This window comes from Ursus americanus, chromosome 23 (genome assembly GCF_024610735.1).
Source record: "Ursus americanus isolate L20-20 chromosome 23, mUrsAme1.1.p, whole genome shotgun sequence".
NCBI classification, from domain to species: Eukaryota; Metazoa; Chordata; class Mammalia; order Carnivora; family Ursidae; genus Ursus; species Ursus americanus.
In genome coordinates this window covers 30,480,535-30,500,673 of record NC_142149.1, presented here as the reverse complement: position 1 = coordinate 30,500,673, position 20,139 = coordinate 30,480,535, and the positions used below count along the sequence as shown (strand labels likewise).

Here is a 20,139-nt window from a genome sequence, read left to right as displayed (position 1 = left end):
ATGTGAAGCATGGAATTCGATTAGCATCATCTCAAAGTTTTCCCAGCTTGCTACCCAGAAGGCACCCTGTTTTGCTATTTGTATATTTTAAAACACTGTTAACAGAGCAATAATAATGTCTGATGCATTTGCCCAACAACAGCTGGCTATATTTTATACACTAAAAAGGAAATGTGAAGTTTTCCTAGAAACCTGCTATTTCAGGAGCCCCTTTTTTTTAAGCAAGAGAAAAGAAAAGAAAAACGAAAAGAAAAGAAAAAAAACACAAAGATAGGACTTAGAAGTTAGATTGTGAGGTTGGAGCGCTCAATTAATTTCGAACTCGCCTTGCTCTGCTGGCTGTAGCAGAAATCAGTCTATGGAGGAAAAGTTCACTGGGAAAACACAACGTTGTTTTGTTGGGTAGGAGGGCTCACCTGCAAAGCCCAAGGATCACATTACCTGTGGGTACTGCTTGTTTGCTCGTGCCACCTGGCCTAGGAAGCTGAGGCAGGCCGATGAGGGAGGTTCTCCTGCTGGCTAACTGGCCCTCTTTGCACACAGCAGCTCAGCCAGGGGTCAGAGGGCAAATAAAGTCCCCTCCCCCGTATGACACACTTCCGAAGGGAGAGACTGACACAAACCAGACAGAGAATTAATAAAACATGAGGACAGTGTTGGCCTTGTTCTGGGCTATTACAGGAAGAAAATTGAACACAAAAGTAGCCTTCAGCATGGCCAGTCAGGGAGGGGAGAGCAACGGGGGCCCTTCCTGGTCCACTCCACAGTTGTAACTCAAGGTCTGAGGAACATCAAGGCTCTCCAGAGCAAAGGCGAGCAGAGGACAGGCGAGGTGTGGACACACTGGCCACTTTCCAGTTGGTCCACCTGGACAAACCACTTCAGAAGACAAACGCCTCCTGGGAGCTTTGGTGCCCACAAAGGACAGACGGGAACTTTTGTTTTCTAGGCCTGGTCTGAGCGAACCACACACCGCGTGGAGCTCCATTTATCTACAACACACATTTGGAAGTGATAAAACATTACCTCAGAATCACAGTCCACCGTCAGGAACATGGTGAAGTTGCTTATTTTTTTTCTCCCGAATCTGTTGCCTTTCAAATTTCAAAGGCTTTCTAAGATTTTCTTCCTCTCCTCACACATGCAGTATCAAAAGGACTATCTGAGCAGCGGCCACGACCACCCTACCTGCACACAAAACCCGGAGCGAGGAAAGCATCTGTGTCAAACACCTCCTTCGAGGGCGCCCTCCGACCATCCCTCACACAGGCAGGAGACATGAAAAGACCCCACCATATTAAAAAGCCAATTCATTCTTGTTTTCAATTTTTCTTCTCCAAAAGCTTTCAAGCACCATTCTCCATAGCTCAAGTTCACTTTTAGAGGCCCACACACAACCCCACTCCAACAAAAGGACTCCAAAGGACCCTTTCCACCTCATTTCCACGGGGCTCCCCTTTGATGGGACCTAAAGAGCTCTAACTCTCCAAACCCGTTTCCAAGAAGGCCTCTCCTCTTGCCCTCCACCACGGCGAGGGGCTGGCCCAGGAAGGGGTTAAAGCCCTCATGTCAAACCGCAAACTCGGGCACTGGCCCAGAAGGGACATGGGAACCAGGGCAGCCGAGTGATAAAGGCCGGATTGTAGCAGCCCACTGAATTGGAAATGACTTGTAGGCCTAATGAAACAGAACTTCGGCGGTAGAACAGAATGAAAGGAATGAGACAATAAAAGGCTGGAACAAAGGGTGCAGAGTCGTTTCAGCTTAGCAAAATAAGCTCACTTTGGTGGTGGGGAAAGCCAAAGCCGATTAGGATAAACCAGCGACTGAGCGTAAGTCTTCCAAACTCATTACACAGTTCACCATGTGAAGTATAATTGGAAGCCTCCAGATGCGGGCTGCTTTGCTTTCGCAGGAGTTCTATAAAGTGAGAATTACCTAGTGAGCTCAGCACTGAGCAGCCCTATCATCGAGGTGAACAGCTGAAAGGTGCAGAACTGCTCCATCCGGGACGAAGCCGAGAATTCATTAGGTTTAAAGGCCTCTTTTTGATCTCCAAAATCCTGTAAGTGAGAATTTAAGGAACCGGTACTTGAAGGAGGGGCCGAAAGGGGAGAAGGAGGAAACCCACGCACACGGAGCTTCTTTGCTCCCAGTGCTTTTTAATTACCAAGCTGGGCTCTTCCGGATGGCTATGCGGGGAGCAGGGTGGCGAACCCTCCGATCGATTGTCTGGGTCTGTACGTGCCTACCGAGAGCATCGTTCACGTGCCACTTTCCGGAATGGCCTGCATACATCATTCCTGGACGTATGAAAATCGTGAGCACAGATAACGTCCACTAGGAAACCTGACGCAGTGAAATAAATTACTGTACATCAACATTCTTGACAAATGAACAAAACCCGCTCCCTCGGAGTGTAGGGCTGCTTCGTGGTAAAGTAGGAGATGAGGTTTTTATAAAAGGCGAAAAGAGGCTAGATGGTACAAAAACGAACGACTGTCTGGGCTCTCCCCAGCATGGGCTTGTGTGATCTCGGACAGCTCAGGACCTTGCTCCACATCAGTCTGGGCATCTACATGATAGATCCCCCACCTATCCTGCTTGACAGCCTTGAGAATCAGATTTTAAAATGCATCAGAAAGCTCAGCACAAAGCACACATCCCTCAAAGTCAGAAACATCAACTCTCAGCAGAAGAATCCTTGTAGTAAAGCCTGAACTTCACAAAGTCGGAGCCTTCATTAATTTAGATCTAGCACATGTAATAAGGAGTTGGAAATACTCTACGGATCCCTGGATCTTACTCATAGGATGAAGATTCTGGTTTATAAATAGCAGCTTTTTCCAAATAGAGAATCCCTTCACTGTTCCTGCATCTTGCAGTCCAGAAATTAACTCTACCACAGTTACGACTGTTTCACTTATTATACCATGCGCATTACTATTGATAATATCTTGTTTTGGTTACAGTCTATGGATACCGTAAATAGACACCTGTATCTATTCATTTATCCACTTACGTATGCTTAATTTTTTTGAAGATTTTATTTATTTATTTGAGAGAGAGAGACCATGCACGAGCAGGGGGAGGGGCAGAGGGAGAGGGAGAAGCAGATTGCCTGCTCATCAGGGAGCCCAATGCAGGGCAATCCCAGGACCCTGGGATCGTGACCTGAGCTGAAGGCAGACGCCCAACCAACTGAGCCACCCAGGTGCCCCTGTATATTTAAACACACTTTCTAGATTATTGAGTTTTCAAGCTTGAAACCAACCCTAGGAATAACTTAGTCCAGGGGTTGCCAAATTATGGCCCACAGGACTAATGTGGCCCACCACCTGTATTTATAAATAAAGTTTTATTGGAACACAGCCACATCCAATTATGGATTGGCCATAGCTGCTTCCTCCATACAAAAGCAGAAGTAAACAGTTGTGACAGAGACCATATGCTCCCCAAAGCCAAAAACTTTTACTATCTGACCCTTTACAACTTTTCCAACTCCCTCCCTTAGAGGAGAAACCGAGGCCAGGAAAGAAATGGCCTGTTAAGGTGTCACAGTGGGGTCACTGCACAGTCACGCCCAGCATGAGGGCCTGGAATACTTCTACCTTACCTTCCTCTAATGACAGCGTCAGAAGAGCTACCCAGGGGGCAAGGATGACCATCCAAGTTAGCAGAATCCTTAGGCCAATGGCCACACTTCATAAGCTCATCTTAAATATAAACAAGTAATGACATCCCTAACCAGGGGGGTGGGGGTAAGTTTCTGGGAGGAAGGTGGGAGAAAAGCACAAAAGGGTTTACAAACCTCCAATTTGAGTTATTTAAAGCTCTCGGTGTGTCACTCTGCACCCACTCCTCTTACAGTAATGACATATTTAAACTCCCTTAGCTCAGCCCCATGATAGCAGTCTTACCCATCTTGATTGCCACCTGAAATAAACAGTTGAAGCAGCTGCCACCTCAGGCACGATGGGAAGAGGGAGAGGAGAGAGGAATGACAGCGAGGGAAACCTAAAGCGCGTATGGCAAGCCCCAAATGGAGGCTTGGAAGGATGGAAAGCTCTGGATGTGGAGGAGGAGGAGGTAGGGTGTGAATTCTGGCTGTTATCCTGCCTTACCTGGTGACCTTCCTTGAGACTTAACCTCCCTGACCCTTATTGCTCACCTCTGTCAAAGGGCTGGATGACACCAAAATCCACCGTGCAGATGAAATGAGGCGACTTACGTCCAGCTCTCAGCATTGTCCCTAGCCTGTGGAGGGACACAGTCTCTTCCTTTCTTTTGCATCCTCCCCAACCTAAGCCCATTCTGTGGATCGATCCAAGGTTGGGACAGGTTCTGTTATCAGACAAGCCTGGAGGGGAAGTCTGCATTCAGTTCTACGTTTTGGGGGTGACCCTGAGTCAAAGACTCAATCCCGCCTAGACTCCATTCAACGAGCTACAAAATGGGCAGTACCCCCACTATCCTCCCAGGGAAGAATTAAATAAGATAATAAAGTCAATGGCCTAGCCCAGGACCCAACACAGTACGTACTCACTAATAAATTCCACCTCGCTAATTTGCCATTAACCACTAAAAAGGGCCCCAAACAACTTTACAGATGGGAATGTGTACAAGTGTGTGAGTCTGCTTGACACAAGTGTGTGTGTGTGTTTGGTCTTCTTCAACCAGAATATAAACTACTGAAGGGTAGAGTCAGTTTGTTGATTTGCCGTTAGGTTGACTCACTGCCTTAAGGCTCAGCAACGTGGTCTCCTCTCTTTTGATCGCTCTGGACCCACATGAATTACCAGAATCCCGCGAGGTGATGGGCCCTGCCCAAGGGGGCATGAACGTAACACCAGCCACCAGCACAAGGAGGAATAAGCCCCTCTGAAGACAGACCCAGATAATGCACAGAGCACGTGTATGAAACAAGCTACTAAAACAGGAGCGTAGAAAGTGTTATGGTTTTGATATATTCAAAAGCTTCCTTTGTCCTTTAATAAAACACCTGATGAGTTTACACATCCTGCTGGAATCTACAAATATTACTGCTAAATTAACCGAGCAGCTTCAGACGCAGCGCGCGCCCCGCCAGGGAAGATGGTCTGTGAACGCCTCCCTGACAAGGGGACAACTGTTCTCAGGGCAGGGACAGTCGCGGCCAAGGGCCCAGCCAAAGCCTGCAGAGCTTCCCACTGCTGGCATACTGGTCCCAACTGTAAGTGTTAATGAAAAAGACAGAGAGACAGAAAGAAAGAGAGAAAGGAAAAACGAGAGAGAGAGAAGCCCGGGGGTGGGAGCGCGCAGAGGTGCGGCAGGTACCGGCCTGTCTGGAATACTTTCACAGCCCAACTTCCCTGACACCCACAAAGAGGCCCATGAGATGCCAGTTTATGGCTCAAAAAAGAAATCCCACCTCACGTTTGCAAACACTGCTCCTGGCCTTGTTTGAGGCAGAACCCTAGCAAAGGGGCGAACACTCCCCAGCCTTCCATTAGACAAGCTGGACCTGTCTCATTTCATTATTTCCAGTCTCTCCCCACAGGCAGGGTGGGGCTGGGCAGTGGACCAATCCCCCCTGGTGCTTTCAATGAGTCTTGAAGAGAAGTACATGGTCACCAAAGTACTCAGCTATTCTGCAAAACTGGCCAGAATGATGGGCCCCCAACTGGCAATGCAAGATGGTGCCGTGGGGAAGGTGTCTTTCCTAAGCTACTGGAAGGGCAGTTAAGTGCCATTCTGAATACCAAGCTGGGCTGGAGGAGCCTGGTTTCTCTTTGTGGCACATCTCCCATCCATGCAGAAACTGATGATGACCAGGGATGGGAAAAATCTCCATTTTGAAGCTAAATAGTGACCGCGGCCCTCATTCCAGACAGCAGCTCACAACTAGACACACCTGGGGATGAGGTCCGAGCCACCCATCACCTTGAGCAAACAAATAAAAGCGCAGAACCTTCACAGAGGTCAGTGGGCAGCAGTGCCTGGTACCACCCAGGGCAAGCACAACAGCCGTCACGGGGTGGGGGTGGGGGGATATGAGTGACAAAGGTTAGATGAGGCACGGTGTCCTCTCCCCCTCTGCCGTATCAGCCCTCCGGCAGCAGGGACACAGACCTGTGCAAGGGAGACCGTCGCACACCTGGACTCCCAGGGCAACATCCACAGCGACTCAAAGATGTGGGAAGCAGATGGCCAGTGCGGCCACTCAGCTGCCAGCCTCCCGGGACATGGCAGCCAGGAGAGAGGGTAGCACACAAAGCCAGCAAGGCCAGGCTCCCCCACAGGCTGCCATGTCGGAGCCCAGGGACCACGCGGCCATCAGAGGAACGCTACTTTCCGAGGCACCCGCTCCCCCACCAGCTAGAGAGCCCAGGGACCATGCGGCCATCAGAGGAACGCTACTTTCCGAGGCACCCGCTCCCCCACCAGCTAGAGAGCCCAGGGACCATGCGGCCATCAGAGGAACGCTACTTTCCAAGGCACCCGCTCCCCCACCAGCTAGAGAGAGGCTGAATTAAGCACATCGCCCATGGTTGCATAGCCTGTCTGTCCACCTGCTGACTCTGTCTGTAACCTACACACTCTCACACTCCGGTTCCTGGCTGATTGTGGGGTATTTTGCGTTGCTCCCAGCCTGGTCCAGCAACAGAGCCCAGGGGATCATTTTACTTCTGTCTCACACACGTTCTGACAGGTACAGGCCCAGCATCTTTCCCGAGTCTCCTTGGGCATCTGACAGGGGAAGGCTCAGCAGCAAAGGACCCCAGGGAGCCTCCTCTCTTCATGCATCTTCCAGAAAGGCACAGAATGAAGCCCACCACCGACTCACAGGCCTCTAACAGCTTCTGTGGGAGCTCCGGTGGCCTGTGAGTCACAGCCCCGCATCCCTCCCCGGCCACTGCCACCACCAGCTCCCAGCCCAGGCCCCACGTGGCCAGCAAAACCACACTGAAAGGCCACTCTGTCTGCTCCTACAGGCACGTGGGGCCCCATGCCGACCTTCCATGTCAGCTCCTGACAGATTTCACTTAAATCTTGACGACCAAGTTCAAGGACAAGGTTCCTGAGGATGCAGCTGTGGCAAAGGGAGGGGCCGCTGTGGCAGCCAGCCCCATGCACCACTTACCTTGCCGAACTGTTCAAAGTACTGCTTCACATCTTCCACCACCGTGTTTGCAGATAATCCGCCTACAAATATTTTCTTTGTTCTTGTGACCATCTGCAAGAGATGACAAGAGGGGGCCGTGGGTTAACCAGATTATCTGAAGTAATGCTCGCTAAAATGCTGAAACAAGCCACTCTCCACGTTCCTCTAGGAAGGCAACTGGAGATAAATTCGAGCTGTACAGCACGAGCCCTTTAGACATCTCAGAATGCTGGAGACAGCCATGCTGGGCATCTCAGGCCTTCAGGCCATAACCCATAAGCTTGAGTTTCATACAGACACAGAGGAGACTTCAGAACCTCTAAGCCATAATACACAGCTTCATTCGATTTCTAGCACAAAGAGAAAAGTGGCACATCACAGCTATTTTAAACCTAAGAGATATGAACATAACAGAATTATGTGCATAAAAACCTGCTGCCCAGAAAGTACCACAAAATTTGTCAATAAGAAACTCACACATCATTCAAACATATGGGTGGGTTGTCTACACCGAGTTGTTCTGGGTGCCGGTTCATGTCTGCCAACAAGACAGACGCTGACCCCGCACACAGGGGCCACTCTCCAAGCTTGGTCCTCGTTCTCTTTCCCCTCTTGATTCCTCATTATTTGCCCTGATTCACCCTACACTCAGTCAAGCCCAGCTAAGCCCCAGGTATCCACCCCTTTGTCCATACAAGTCCTTCTCCCTAGAACGCCTCTCTATGCTAAATCTCCCATGGCAAGTTGTAACCATCCTGCAAGAACCAACGACCTTCTCCAGCATGCAAGCTGTCTGTATTGTCACCATAGCCAGAAGCTGCCCCTCTCTCTTCTGAAACCCTAACACTGCACCCACCATCCTGCCCTGGCACCCACTTCTTCCCACCTAGTGCAGAAGTCATTGATAATCCTGTCTTTCTTACTTCCGCCCCCAGACATGGAGATTCCTCCACAATGCCAAGTACTGCGCCAGGCACACAGAAGCCCACACCAAATGTGCGGTCGATGTGAAAATGAATGAATGTGGTCACATTTCAGAATGCCACCAGTTCCAAAGCCAATGATACAAACAATTCAGAGACGGAACCAAACAGCATAGGTAGGAGCCAAAAATGAAACAAGAAAATAAATCTTATTCTGAACACTGAGTCTAGCCTGTGTGTGTGTGTGTGTGTGTGTGTTTTAATGTGCAACTAAAAAAAAATCTTTTTAAATGTTAAATAAAAAATTTCACACCTCAGTGGGTACAGGCTCTCACCCATTTGGCTGCATATATAATAAAAGCCCAATGTCCTAACCTGATGGGAGAAATTCAGTCACAATGTACACATATCTCAAATCATAATGTTTGTACACTTTAAATATCTTATAATTTTGTCAGTTACACCTCAGTAAAGCTGAGGAAAAAGGAAAATGTTTTACGAGAACATATAAATAAAAGCATGACTGAAACCCAAAAATAAGTAAGACGAAGCTGAGAACATTAAAAAAAAACAAAAAAATCCCACAATGTCATATGTGTCCATTACAGTTTGGGATGCCTAAATTCAGGGGCCGTGACTGCCAGGATCCCCACTGTGCGCAAGGCTGAGAGCACCTGGGTGCTGATGGGCAGGCTGTGCTGAGGCATGCTGCCCTGGGGTCCGGTCCTGTGCTCAGCACCGTGCACTCCCGGACCGGCGCGCCAGTCCCAACGAACCCTGAACTCCCATCAGTCAGGACGCACGATGGCCGTGAACAGAAGGAGGCTCCCAGACTTCAAGGAGCTCAGGCTATGGCTTCGTGGCTTCCGGGTAGGGCATGTGCCACCACAGCCCGCTGACGACGCCCCATCTGGAATGTCCTTGTAGCGGGCTTGCTGCACTATTTTAAGAGGACATTGTCCCAGCAACTCCGCACACTTCCTGTGGGCTCTGAGAGCCATGCAGTGGTTACAACACGTGGGTCTAAAGCTGTGATTTACTGCTTTTCGTCTCTTTTCAGATGAACAGGAGAGGAGATGAGATAATGTACGTGAGAACATTCTATGAAGATCCCACCAGCATCCACAGTGCCAACTCCAAGAACCTCTCGCTAACCAGTCGACGTCTTATGCTGTTCCTTACTGTCCATCTCCCTTCTCAGCCATTCCTTAAGTTCCTCTGGCGGACAAGGTCACCTTCCCGTGAAACTCCATCAGTGCCTCTCCAGGTTTCAATCTCTCCTGACACTCACTGACCGCCAAATTTTACCACCCTAACTCTCCTAATGTATTCATTCCACAGACACATTAAGTACAAGGTGTTGGAGCCTACGTTCCAATACAATGCAGAATTTAATCCACTATAAAATGGAGATATAATAATTAGCCTACCACGCAAGGTTCCTATTACAACTAAATTAAATAACATATGCCAAAGTGTCTAGCAGGACACCCGGCAGATGCTAGGTAAGTGGTCACCGTAACTGAATCCAAAGTCAATTACTACATTCACCCTTCGAGCTCAGAATAAATGTGTGGCAGAAACATACTTTACAGAAAAATCTTTGATACATCAAAGCTGGGTGCCCCGTTCTCTTCCACTGTACTTTGAACACCACTTCCCTGCATCTCTGCATCTCCCCGTGATTTCAGATGGGCGAAGGCTCCCAATAGTTTCATTTCAGATTTTTCATTCCTTTTTCTTTTTTTTACCCAGCCAAGTAATTAAATGTCTATAAAGAAACACTACTGTGATCCACAAACATGCATTAGTGGAGTTCTCAACTTAAGGAAACTCTGGAGAAGCATTCTACAAAATGAACCCGATGGTGCCATTTATACATTGTTTAGAGCCAGGTGGGTATAGAGCCGACCCTATTTATATTCTGAACATTCACATGGACCCAGATAATTAAATGAGTAACGTGTCTTCGTTCCAAATAACAGAAGTCAACAGAATGTTCATTCCCCAGTAACTGGTTAAATGAAAAGGCCCCTCTTACACTCTCTACAGTTGCTCAACAGCCATAAACCTGTCATGCCAGAGCCTTAAACACTGGGGCAGACACCCAGCTATAAATCTACACGGTCCCCAAAAAAAGTCTGTAAAATACTTTTTTTTTTTTAGAAGGATGAGAAATCCCAGGCCCCAGACACTGCGCCAAAGTGTCCAAGTTACTAAAACATCCTCCCCAGGAACCAGCTCAGATACAGTGATGGATCCCACTCTTCAGCAAACACTGAAAGGAAACTGGTTTAATCAAAACCTTCCAGACGTGAAAGAGCCAGTGGGAAGATGTGCAACACCAGGTTAGCTGCTCACCAATGTCTTGGCTTCGGGAGAGGAGAACACGGTTGGGGGGTGACGGGGCTCTGCATGGTGACCTCTCCCGCCAGGGGCACGCTGGAGGAAATGGGGGTGATTTGCTTTGGGAATCCTGACAGCATCACTGCTAAATGGACTGTGCACTGCTTGATGATTTGAATTCTGAAGGGTGAGAAGGGCAGGACAGGGGCGGGGCTAGATGTCCTGTCCAGCCTCCCAGCGGGACTCACTGGAGGTCCTCAAATTCCTATCCATACTATGAAAGTTTCTGTGTCCATTCCACACACACGTGTGTGTGTGTGTGTGTGTGTGTGTGTGTGTGTGTGTGTGTGTGTGTTGGGGGGGTAACTCTCTAGTCCTGATCCTTCCATCTTGGCTGCTACTTACCCCAGGAACCACCCAGCATCCCCAGAGTTTTAACCCTCTTCTGACCTCAGAAACAGCAAGCAGGACGTGTTACCACTGGTCTCCCTGACTCTCCATGGTCTTTTGCATTATAAAAAGTCCTCTCCGCCTACAGTGGAGAGAGCCACCTGTGTTTTCTTCCTGCACTAGGCCCTTTGGGTAACTGTTTCCTAACCCACCCTCACACCAATGTAGTACTTAACCACACAAAGCAAGGGAAGTTGGCCACTGCACACCAAAATGCTCAGGCGGCCCCAGGCAGTCCCCACAGTGCACCCAAATGGAAAGAGCCATCCATCTGTTCCAGAGAGGGCTCACTCCAAAATCCATTAGGAAAGTGAGCTTAAATGTCCTTTGCATGGAGTTTTTGGTGGAGGGGTTGTAGAAAACACTTTGTATGTGAATGCTTTCCACTCTTGGAGACACTAGATACCCACCAAGAGCCCAGCACCACTTGGGGACAGCCGCCACCCCCAACAGATGCCCTTCCTTTTATGGTCTAGGGCGGCACTCTGGGAAGTGGGGGGTGTGTGTGTGTGTAGCGTGCATCAGGCGGTGGGGAGTGTTCAGGCTCTCACAAATCATTGCTGCACATTTTGCATCTAGACCCGTAATTTAACTAAACACCACTGCTCTCCACACCTCTTGGCTCCACAAAGAAAACCCCAGCACCCATTCCAGTTTGGAAAATTGCTGTTTACACATCAGAACTGGCCAAAGCCAGCTGCTAACTAGAGCTGCAAAGAACACTCCACCTTCCTGCTTCTAACCAAAGAGCTTTTTTTTTTTTTTCAAGTTTCAAAAAATCCCTTTAAAAAAATGTGTTTGCATCTGAAATGGTCACTCAGAGTGGGGCCACTGGTTGTATTGTTATAAAACAGGATAAAGCAGATGAGCACGCGCGTGCGTGCGTGTGTGTGTGTGTGTGTGTGTGTGTGTTGAAAGCAGAAGGTAGAGGTATTAGAAAAGAGAAATTACTTTGAAGAATGAGATTGATGGGGAAAACTAGCTCTAGGAGCTTTGCCCCAAAGCTACTAGTTGTCGCACAGAAAACAACAATAACTAAAAATGTTTCTCATCCTGACAAAGGCATGGAAAGGCAAGAAGTGGCTCTGGAGAGTCTTGAATGGGTAGGAGAGAAGCCCAGGGAAATTAAGTCCGCTCTTGCCATCACCACGTTCCTGCAAAGAGCTCAAATTCCCCCTTTGGTGACACACATGAGTCATCCTCACTGCCCAAGAGCGCTGGCTCATTTACAGAAGCTCTCCCATCTGTGGGAGCCCGAAGGTGGAGAGAGCCCAGGGAAGACGTAAGAATGCTAGAGCTGGGCAGGATTTTGCAAGCCTGACTGCCCGTCGTCCCCATTCTACAGATGGAAAAATCAAGTCCCAGCAAGTTGGCTCACGTGCTGGTTAAAGGCAAAGAGGAGTGACGAGGGAGACTGGGTATGTCGGCAGATAACACGCAATTCCATCCCAGACTCTGATTCTGGTGAACACTTTGTTCTTCAGATTCTTGGATAAAATTGTATGTTATCATCAAAGTATCAGTTCTCTGCGTCTGAGAATTACACCCAGTCTTTGTACAACAAGGAAGCTCTCGCAGGGCTTAACCGGGGTCGCAGAAGTCCCGAACTCCACAGCCCCATTCCACAGGGAGTTTCCTACAAGGGACGTGCCCTCTAAAATTCCCAAGTTCCCCCAATATTTGTTTCCATCCTTCCCTCCTGCCTCTAAACTACCACTCTTGCTACTGCTGCCGCCGCCGTCATATCTGAATCCAGTGGCAAAACTCACTTAGCACACAAAAGCAGAACCCAGGTACTAGAATCTTCTCCAAATGATTCTAGAATCACATGTGGAAAAGGGCCACCATAGTGGGTCGACTGGAGTCCCCCAAAATTCATGTCCGCCCAGGTCTTTGGAAGCAGAGCCTTTTGCTGATGCAATCAATTAAGGATCTTGAGATGAAGTCATCCTGGGTATACGGAGAGCCCTAAATCCAATGACTGGCGTCCTTACAAGAGGAGAAGGGACACACACCACATACAAAAAGGCCATGTGAAGATGGAGCAGAGACTGAAGTGACATGTGTACAAACCAAGGAACCTCAAGAATTGCTGGCAGCTACCAGAAGGTAGGAGAGAGGCACAGACGGCTTCTCCCTCATGGTCTCCAGAAGCAATGAGCCCTGCCAATGCCTTCACTGCAGACTTCTGGACTCCCAAACTGGGAGAAAAGACATCTCTATGCGTTACTCCCCCCAGGCTGTCTTAATTTGTGACGGCAGCCCCAAGAAACCAATATGAAGACCTACCTGGGGGAAGCCCTAGGACGCAATAGCCCTGGCCTCACCTTTTCTTGGTGATCGTGGAGCGGAAGTCCACATGGAGGACCCCCACATCGTGGAGGAGGAGAACACTGCACCCATATGTGTGATAGTCCGAACCTGCCCTCCCACAGAATGCAGGCCACACTCATCACTTGCATACCCACTATGGTGGCGGCCACAGGGTTACAAGTCTCTGCCTCAAAAAGTAAGGCAATACCTACTGGGAGAGGAGGGAGCAGCCCAAATGCTGCCCACAGTTAAGATCCCCCTGGAATAACACTTCATACAAGTGCAGCCAGGGCTCATACGTGTGCGGCTGGGTCTCCTATGTCCCTCTCCGTGCTTCAAAGGCTCTGCCCTCACCGCACACCCACTGCACGAGGGCTATGCCCTCCTCACAAACTGTCTTACTCGGCCTCACGTTAATCCTAGGTCAGGTCTCAGCCTCTCTGCCACAATCAAGGAAACGGAGACCCAGAGACAGTAAGCGTCTGACATCTCACGGCACCGTAGTGGCAAAAGGAAGAGTCAAAATCTCACCCTTTCTATTCGCTCAAGTGTCTTGGACCATTATCTGTGACTAAGGTGGTTTCTTTCTTCCCAGGGGAAAGCTACAGCGGGGCCAAGGGAGAGGACAGGGCACCAGGAGGAGCAAGTCTGACTCTGCCCTTTCCAAGTCTGAAGCAAAGCTGCAGAAATGACAGGCCAGACACTGCTGGTGGGGATGGACATAAAATGGCCCAGTCCCTCGGACGGTTACATACAGACTTACTAGATGACTGACAAGTCCACTCCCAGTACATACCCAAGAGAAATTAAAACGTATGTCCACCCAAAGACTCTCACACAAAATGTTCACAGCAGCATTGTTCATAAGAGTCAAAAAGTGGAGCCACCCAAATGCCCATCAAGGATGAACCGGTAAATAAAGTGTGATATATCCGTGGAACGGAATATTATTCGGCCACAAAAAGGAACAAATTATGGGCATATGCTGCAACACGGAAGAGCCTCAAAAACATTAAGAGAGAGAAGCCAGTCAATAAAAGGCCACACATGCTGCAGGATTCCATTCATAGGAAGGTTCATAATAGGAGACGCCACAGAGACCGAAAGTCGATTACTGGTTGCTTGGGGCTGAGGGAGTGGGGATCATGACAGCTAAAGAGTAGGAGGTTTCTTTTTGGGGTGAAGAACACGCTCTAAAATGGACTGTGGAGACGGTGCATGTATCTGTGAATATACTAAAAACCACTGAACTGCACTCTTAAACGGGTAAATTGTATGGCATGTGAATTGTATCTCAATAAAGCTGTTCTTTTTTTTTTTTCCATGACAGGACAAAAAGATCCCTAAATTGAGAGTCTGAATGCAAAAAGGGCTTAAAAATAAATCCGTGTGCCCCAGAAAGCACGCTCTCCACGCTACTGCATCCACCGGCTACGTGTACGTGCTTTGCTTCACCCCTGCTTGACCACCGGACAAAGGTGTAACAATATTTGATGTTGCCAACTGCAGAAATTAATTTAACTTCAGAGAAAACTAATTATAAATACAACCCCAAATGTTTCTCCGAGCTCTCTCTCCCCATCTATAGCTATGAGCCAGAGAGCACCAGGGTTCAGGCTACAATTTGGCATTCCCTCTAAATAGCTTTAAAATTGGAAGGAAAAAAATAGCCTTCCTCTATATGGGGCTGGAATATAATTTACACACAATTATCCAGCATAGTCAGGTTACAACATTACCTCTGATTAAAACAACAGTAACTCACCTACAGGAGAACGTGATGTCGTAATGAAATGATCAGGCTGCTCCGGCAGTCTCCCCACCTCCAGCTCAGAGCCCTCTGCCTGGCTACCTCCCAGGCTAATTTAAAAATACTACTTCCTCTTACCCTTGAGGGGTGGGCTGCAGATGGGTGACCTGTCCATAGATTGGTATCAGAGAGTAATATCCTAGACAGTGGCACTCGGACTAGGGGCTCCAGGGGGTAACAGAAAAAGGTGCAGAGATGGAGTGTTGCCTTGCAAAGCCCAGGAAGTTAAGGATGATGACCCACGTGCCAGCCGATGCTGAGCGGCGAAGTGGCTGGCTGGCCGTCACCCCGATCACAGGCACCCAAGCTGTTCTGCACCCACAGGTAGCTTCTCTGCCACTCCATCCTTCTCAGAGCCCCTACCCCCTAATATTCGCCACGGAGTGAGTCACGGGAGGCCCCAACAACACTCTCCGATGTTCTAATGATTGCCGATACGGAGATGCAATTAAAACCCATCATCTTTTACAGCAGCGGTATTAAACGAAATTAAGTAAGTACCCTTTACTGTTGCTGAATTTGCGAGGCAGCCGTGCATCTCTGCATACGAAACAGGAGACTCCGAAGCCCCAGCCAGACAGCCGAAGCAGATTCTGACTGAACCCCGGAAAGAGATGGGGACGGAGGGCCAGCCGGGATGGCGGGGCTGCTGGGAACTCAGTGCCTTCCATCTGTTCCTGTCACTTCCGCCCGCGTGCAGCCTGGGGGGACTCTTCTCAAGACCTGGAGGATGCCTCAGGGCGAGGCGTAGGGCCCTGGGATGGTACCACGATCGTCCAGGGTGCCCCATGGCTAACGCAGAGGTCCGAGGGGACCCGGCCTAGGGCAGTGATCCAAAGGACACCATGGCCCTCACTTTACAACCCCCTCTCTCCGCCCACCTGCTCGCACGGCCAAGCACATCTGTGTAGACTAAGGCGGAGTAAATAACCCCCCTGGCCCTGGGGGGTCAGATGAGAGTGGGTCAAGGCTCCCGAGTCTGTCAACAGTTCTGGGCCTCCCTTTCCCCCTCGAACCACGGGCCTCAGACCGTGGCGTGGACAGCTCAAACTGAGGCCGCCAACGCGGACCTGGAAGTCCAAGAAGGCCTCCCCAGGAGTCCCCGCCCGCTCCAGCAAGGACGGGGAGCACAGCCCGGGCCCCTCACGCAAACCCTGCTCACGGCCTGGCGGCTCACGGCCAGGCACGGTTAGAGCACCCCCTCCCGCTTCCCAAACTGCCCCCTTCCTCAGACATCTCAGGTCACCCGGGAGCCACCACCGGAGCGTTGCTTTCCCCACAGAAGCGCAGCGCTTCGAAGCTCGCTGGAACCAGAAGTAAGCACCCACGCCTTCCCTGACCGCCGCCCGGGAGCCGCGTCAGGAAGCTCGGCTGGGAGGGGTGCGCACGCGCGGCGAAGGAAACCAAGCTCGGAGGGTGTTCCCCAGCCTGTACCCTGGGGAAGACCGCCCCAGAGAGACTGCCAGAACCCACCACGAGGAGAACCAGGCCTGCTCTCCTCAGCAACAACGAAACGGCTCTTCTCGGGGAGGGAAAGCAGGGAAACTTTGCTGGCAGGGCGGCCTCTGAAGCCCAGGCGGCCCATCCCCCAAACCCTCCAGTTGATTTTGCGAAAAGAACAAATGGCAGCCTTAACCCTTAGCCTTGATTACCTTCATTAGCATATTTTAGATGCACACGGCAATCAGTTCTTGATGAGCAAGTTTTACCTAATCCAGAGCTGAGCCAGGCTGCGGGCTCCGACACTCCCGTCGCGCAGCGGCGCCAGGCCCAGCAGCACCTCAGCATCTCCTGGGGCGTCCTGAAAACCGAGTGAGACCGGCCCCACCCTCGGGACGCTGATCTCATTGGTGGGCGGTGAGGCCTGGGCATCCATGGTTTTTAAACATTCTCCGGAAGATTCTAAGGTGCAGCTGGGGCTCTAGGAGAAGCGGCTTAAAGCAGGGAGCACTGGCTTGAGTCCCCACTCAGCCACTTCACTAGTGTGACTGTAGGCAAGCCATGGGTAAAGCAGGGACAAGAACTATATGCCACGGAGCCGGTCTAGGCATCACCAGAGATAATTACGTGAACACTCCTGGCACACAGTAGGTGCTCAGAAAATGACTGCTGAATTATAGAGAGTGACACTGGAGACCAAGAGGGACCAGAAGACAAATTGCAGAGAACAGTCTCTGGTGGAAAGACACCCTCATTCATTCATTCTTTCATCAGACATGTTTTGAGGACCTACTGTCCGCCAAGTCCTGTGCTAGGCTCTGTGTATGTTAAGTGAAATGAGATCTGGAGTCTGCTCTGAAAGTGCTTCCTGTCAGGGAAGAGGCCGTGTTATGAAGAGGTGCAGCTCTGGGGGCAGTGGGCCCAACATGACTCAAGCTTGAAGGTCAGCAGCAAGTAGCTAGCAAAGAAAGGGGAGAAGGACCTCCCCGGCAGGAGCGGCACCATCTTCAACATTGGCCAAAAGGCCACAGGTGGACATGAATGACTGCAGCCAAAGTGTTGATGGAATACAAGCAGGAGAGGGACCAGGCCTGAGAGGGAAGGCCCTGGAGGCCAAGCCAAGGAGGCAACAGAAGCCTCCCCAGGGCTGAAACAGGGAAGCCACTCTTCACTTGAGAAAGAGAAAGCAGGGCCATCATGCGGGGTGGGGTCCTTTAACACTAGAGGTTGGCAAGGAGGTCTGAGCAAGAGTGGCAAGGAAAGCAAGCATCAACCAGAAGAAAGACACCTAGACACCAGTCCTAGTGACCAGCATGGGGCCTGGCGTCAGCATCCCATCAGCAGGTCCCTCTCTGCTCCATCATCCACTGTTCCAGAAACATCAGGTGTGGGGGGACGGAGGAGGGCAGGTGGGGAAGGCAGAAGGAGAGATAAGCACATTGCACCCTTGGTGTGGTCGTCTTTGGAAACACACTCAGCCATCTGTTAGGTCATAAATTTTACTTGTCAAGAAAAAGAAAGTCAAATTCCCCCTGCCCCCAGGATGCGCTGGTCTGGCCCCTGCCACCTGCCTCAAGTAACTTCCTTTGAGGGAAAAGTGGGGAGCCAAGGAGTGTTTGCAGTGAAAGAGAGAAGCCAAGAAAACCATGAGCAAGGCTTTCCACCATTTATTAAACGTCTTACCCCTAAAGGGATGGAAGGTGATCTTTCTAAATCCAAGAGCGTTTTTAATTAAGGCTGAAAAGAGCATCAGATTTGGAGATGGAGATGGAAGGGCCAGGTTCCAATTCCAGCACCCCAATTCAGCCAAGTGATAGAACAGAAAGATGACCAACCCAGGAAGCTCAATCCCAACCATATATACTAGGTGACCCCGAACCTGACTGAGCTTCTCTAAACTTGGGTTTCTCCTTCTACAAAATGAGATTAAAAGAGTACATGTGAAACATGATTAGCATGGGGACGAATGACAGGCACAGAAAAGTTCCTCTTCCCCTCCCCACCACCTTCCCTTCCCCACCAGCGACTTCACCTCTATCTGTTCTGCTGTGAATGGGGATCAAACCTTCCCTGCCTGTCCCACAGATAACACAAGAGAAAGAAAAAGCACTTGGAAAAGGCATGAAGCGCACTCTGCAAATACAATGACCAACGATGATTCTCCTTCCCTCAGATTTCTCAGATACCACCCTGAATCAGCCCCTCTCCAGCAGCAGCACTGGGCATGATAGTCCAAGGGCTGGAGACACTCCAGCAAAAAAGGATGCTATCTCAACACAAAGCAATGTCTTTATCTGCCTTACCCTAGGCGGCCCCTTACCCTATGAAGAGTCACAGACTGTAGTACAGAGGAAGGTCATTCTCCGTAAGAGATAAAACTGTGCCTTGGAGGTAATATTTCTCTGCTACACCAATATCCTAGTATGTCTGTGCTCTCCTCATGCCAGGAACATATTTCTATAAATCCTCACATAAAAGAAAACTTTATTTTCCAGAGGGACAAACAAAGGGGGGGGGGGGAGACAACATTCACAGCAAAAACATTCACCAATCAAACAGAACGTTGCCTGCCAGGAACTTTACTAAATGTGTGGTGTTACAGATGTTTTATGGTCATGATGTCTGTTCTATTTAAAACACTTGCACTAGACCAACCAAACAATGGAAAAGAGAGAAAAAAAAGACAACATGCCCAACCCAGCTAACTGGTCTGGGCTGGATGTTTATTGAGGCAAAGAGGTAGCTGGGGACCAGTAACTGTCAGCCAAAACGTGGAGGGCTCATTTTGTAGTTCACTCCGGAGGGCTGTCAAATCGGCCACATGGCCCAGCAAATGGCACATGGCCTCTCAGAAGGGCACTTCATCCTGGAAGACCAGGGTCTTCTATGGGAAAATTGCTCTGCACCTGGCAAGTGCTTAATAAAATCTAGTTCCCTTCCCTAAAGGAAGAACAATCTGCCCAGTTAAACCTCATTTGTCCAACAACATTCATTCCCTCCACAAACATTTGTTCAGTGCTGGCTATGCATAAAGGCACTGAGCTGGGGCTTCACAGCCAATCCACTGCGGTCAGGATTCCTCCCCACCCACCCCCCACCCCCCCGACCCCCGCGCCCAGAATGGAAGCCTCCTAAGGGAGGGCCATGGTCAATCAAGTCCCCAGAATGGAAGCTTCATAGAGGCAAGGACTTTTGTCTATTTTATTCACCAGTGTATACCTAGCACCTAGAATAAGACCTGGCCTACAAGAGGCACACAATAAATATGGGCTGAACAAATGAGTGAATGACTATTTCCTGCCATGAATTACCCACTCTGTGGATGATTCCAGGTCCCTGAGCACCCAGCTTGTCTCCTTTCTTTCCCCTTGGGTCATTTTGAGCACTCCTTACGGGGCACAATGAGATAAAAGGCTCCATTCCTAAAAAGAGCTGGCCGAAGTTCTATCCAGGAGCCGCAGAGGACACAGACAGGCCGCTGCACTGGAAGGTCCTGCTGGACAGAGGCAGACAAACCTTCCCCTACTATTCAGACACACACAGCTGGTGATTTGTTAGAAGCATCTTTCTATATAAAAAGGACAACTGGTGACTCTGGATATGAAACCATTTAAAAGGTCACGTGAAATAGGGAAGGGCCTGAAACACACGGCAATCACAGATCCAGTGACAACATCCAGGCTCTGTATCACCAGCCCCTGATTAATTCCATT

The 20,139-nt window shown here is 49.7% G+C and overlaps 1 protein-coding gene across 9 annotated transcripts in view; it reads right to left on the bottom strand.

Moving 5' to 3' along the window:
* MSI2 (musashi RNA binding protein 2) overlaps positions 1 to 20,139 on the bottom strand; it is a 387,367-nt gene that overhangs the window by 249,653 nt on the left and 117,575 nt on the right. For all 9 annotated transcript variants that reach the window (XR_015721318.1, XM_087854525.1, XM_045773328.2 and 6 more), the window contains exon 6: positions 7,124 to 7,216. Coding sequence is in view for 8 of the 9 variants with exons in the window: in XM_087854525.1 (XP_087710651.1) it covers positions 7,124 to 7,216 (93 nt within the window). In the remaining variant the exon portion in view is untranslated. The remainder of the gene's footprint in view (positions 1 to 7,123; positions 7,217 to 20,139) is intronic.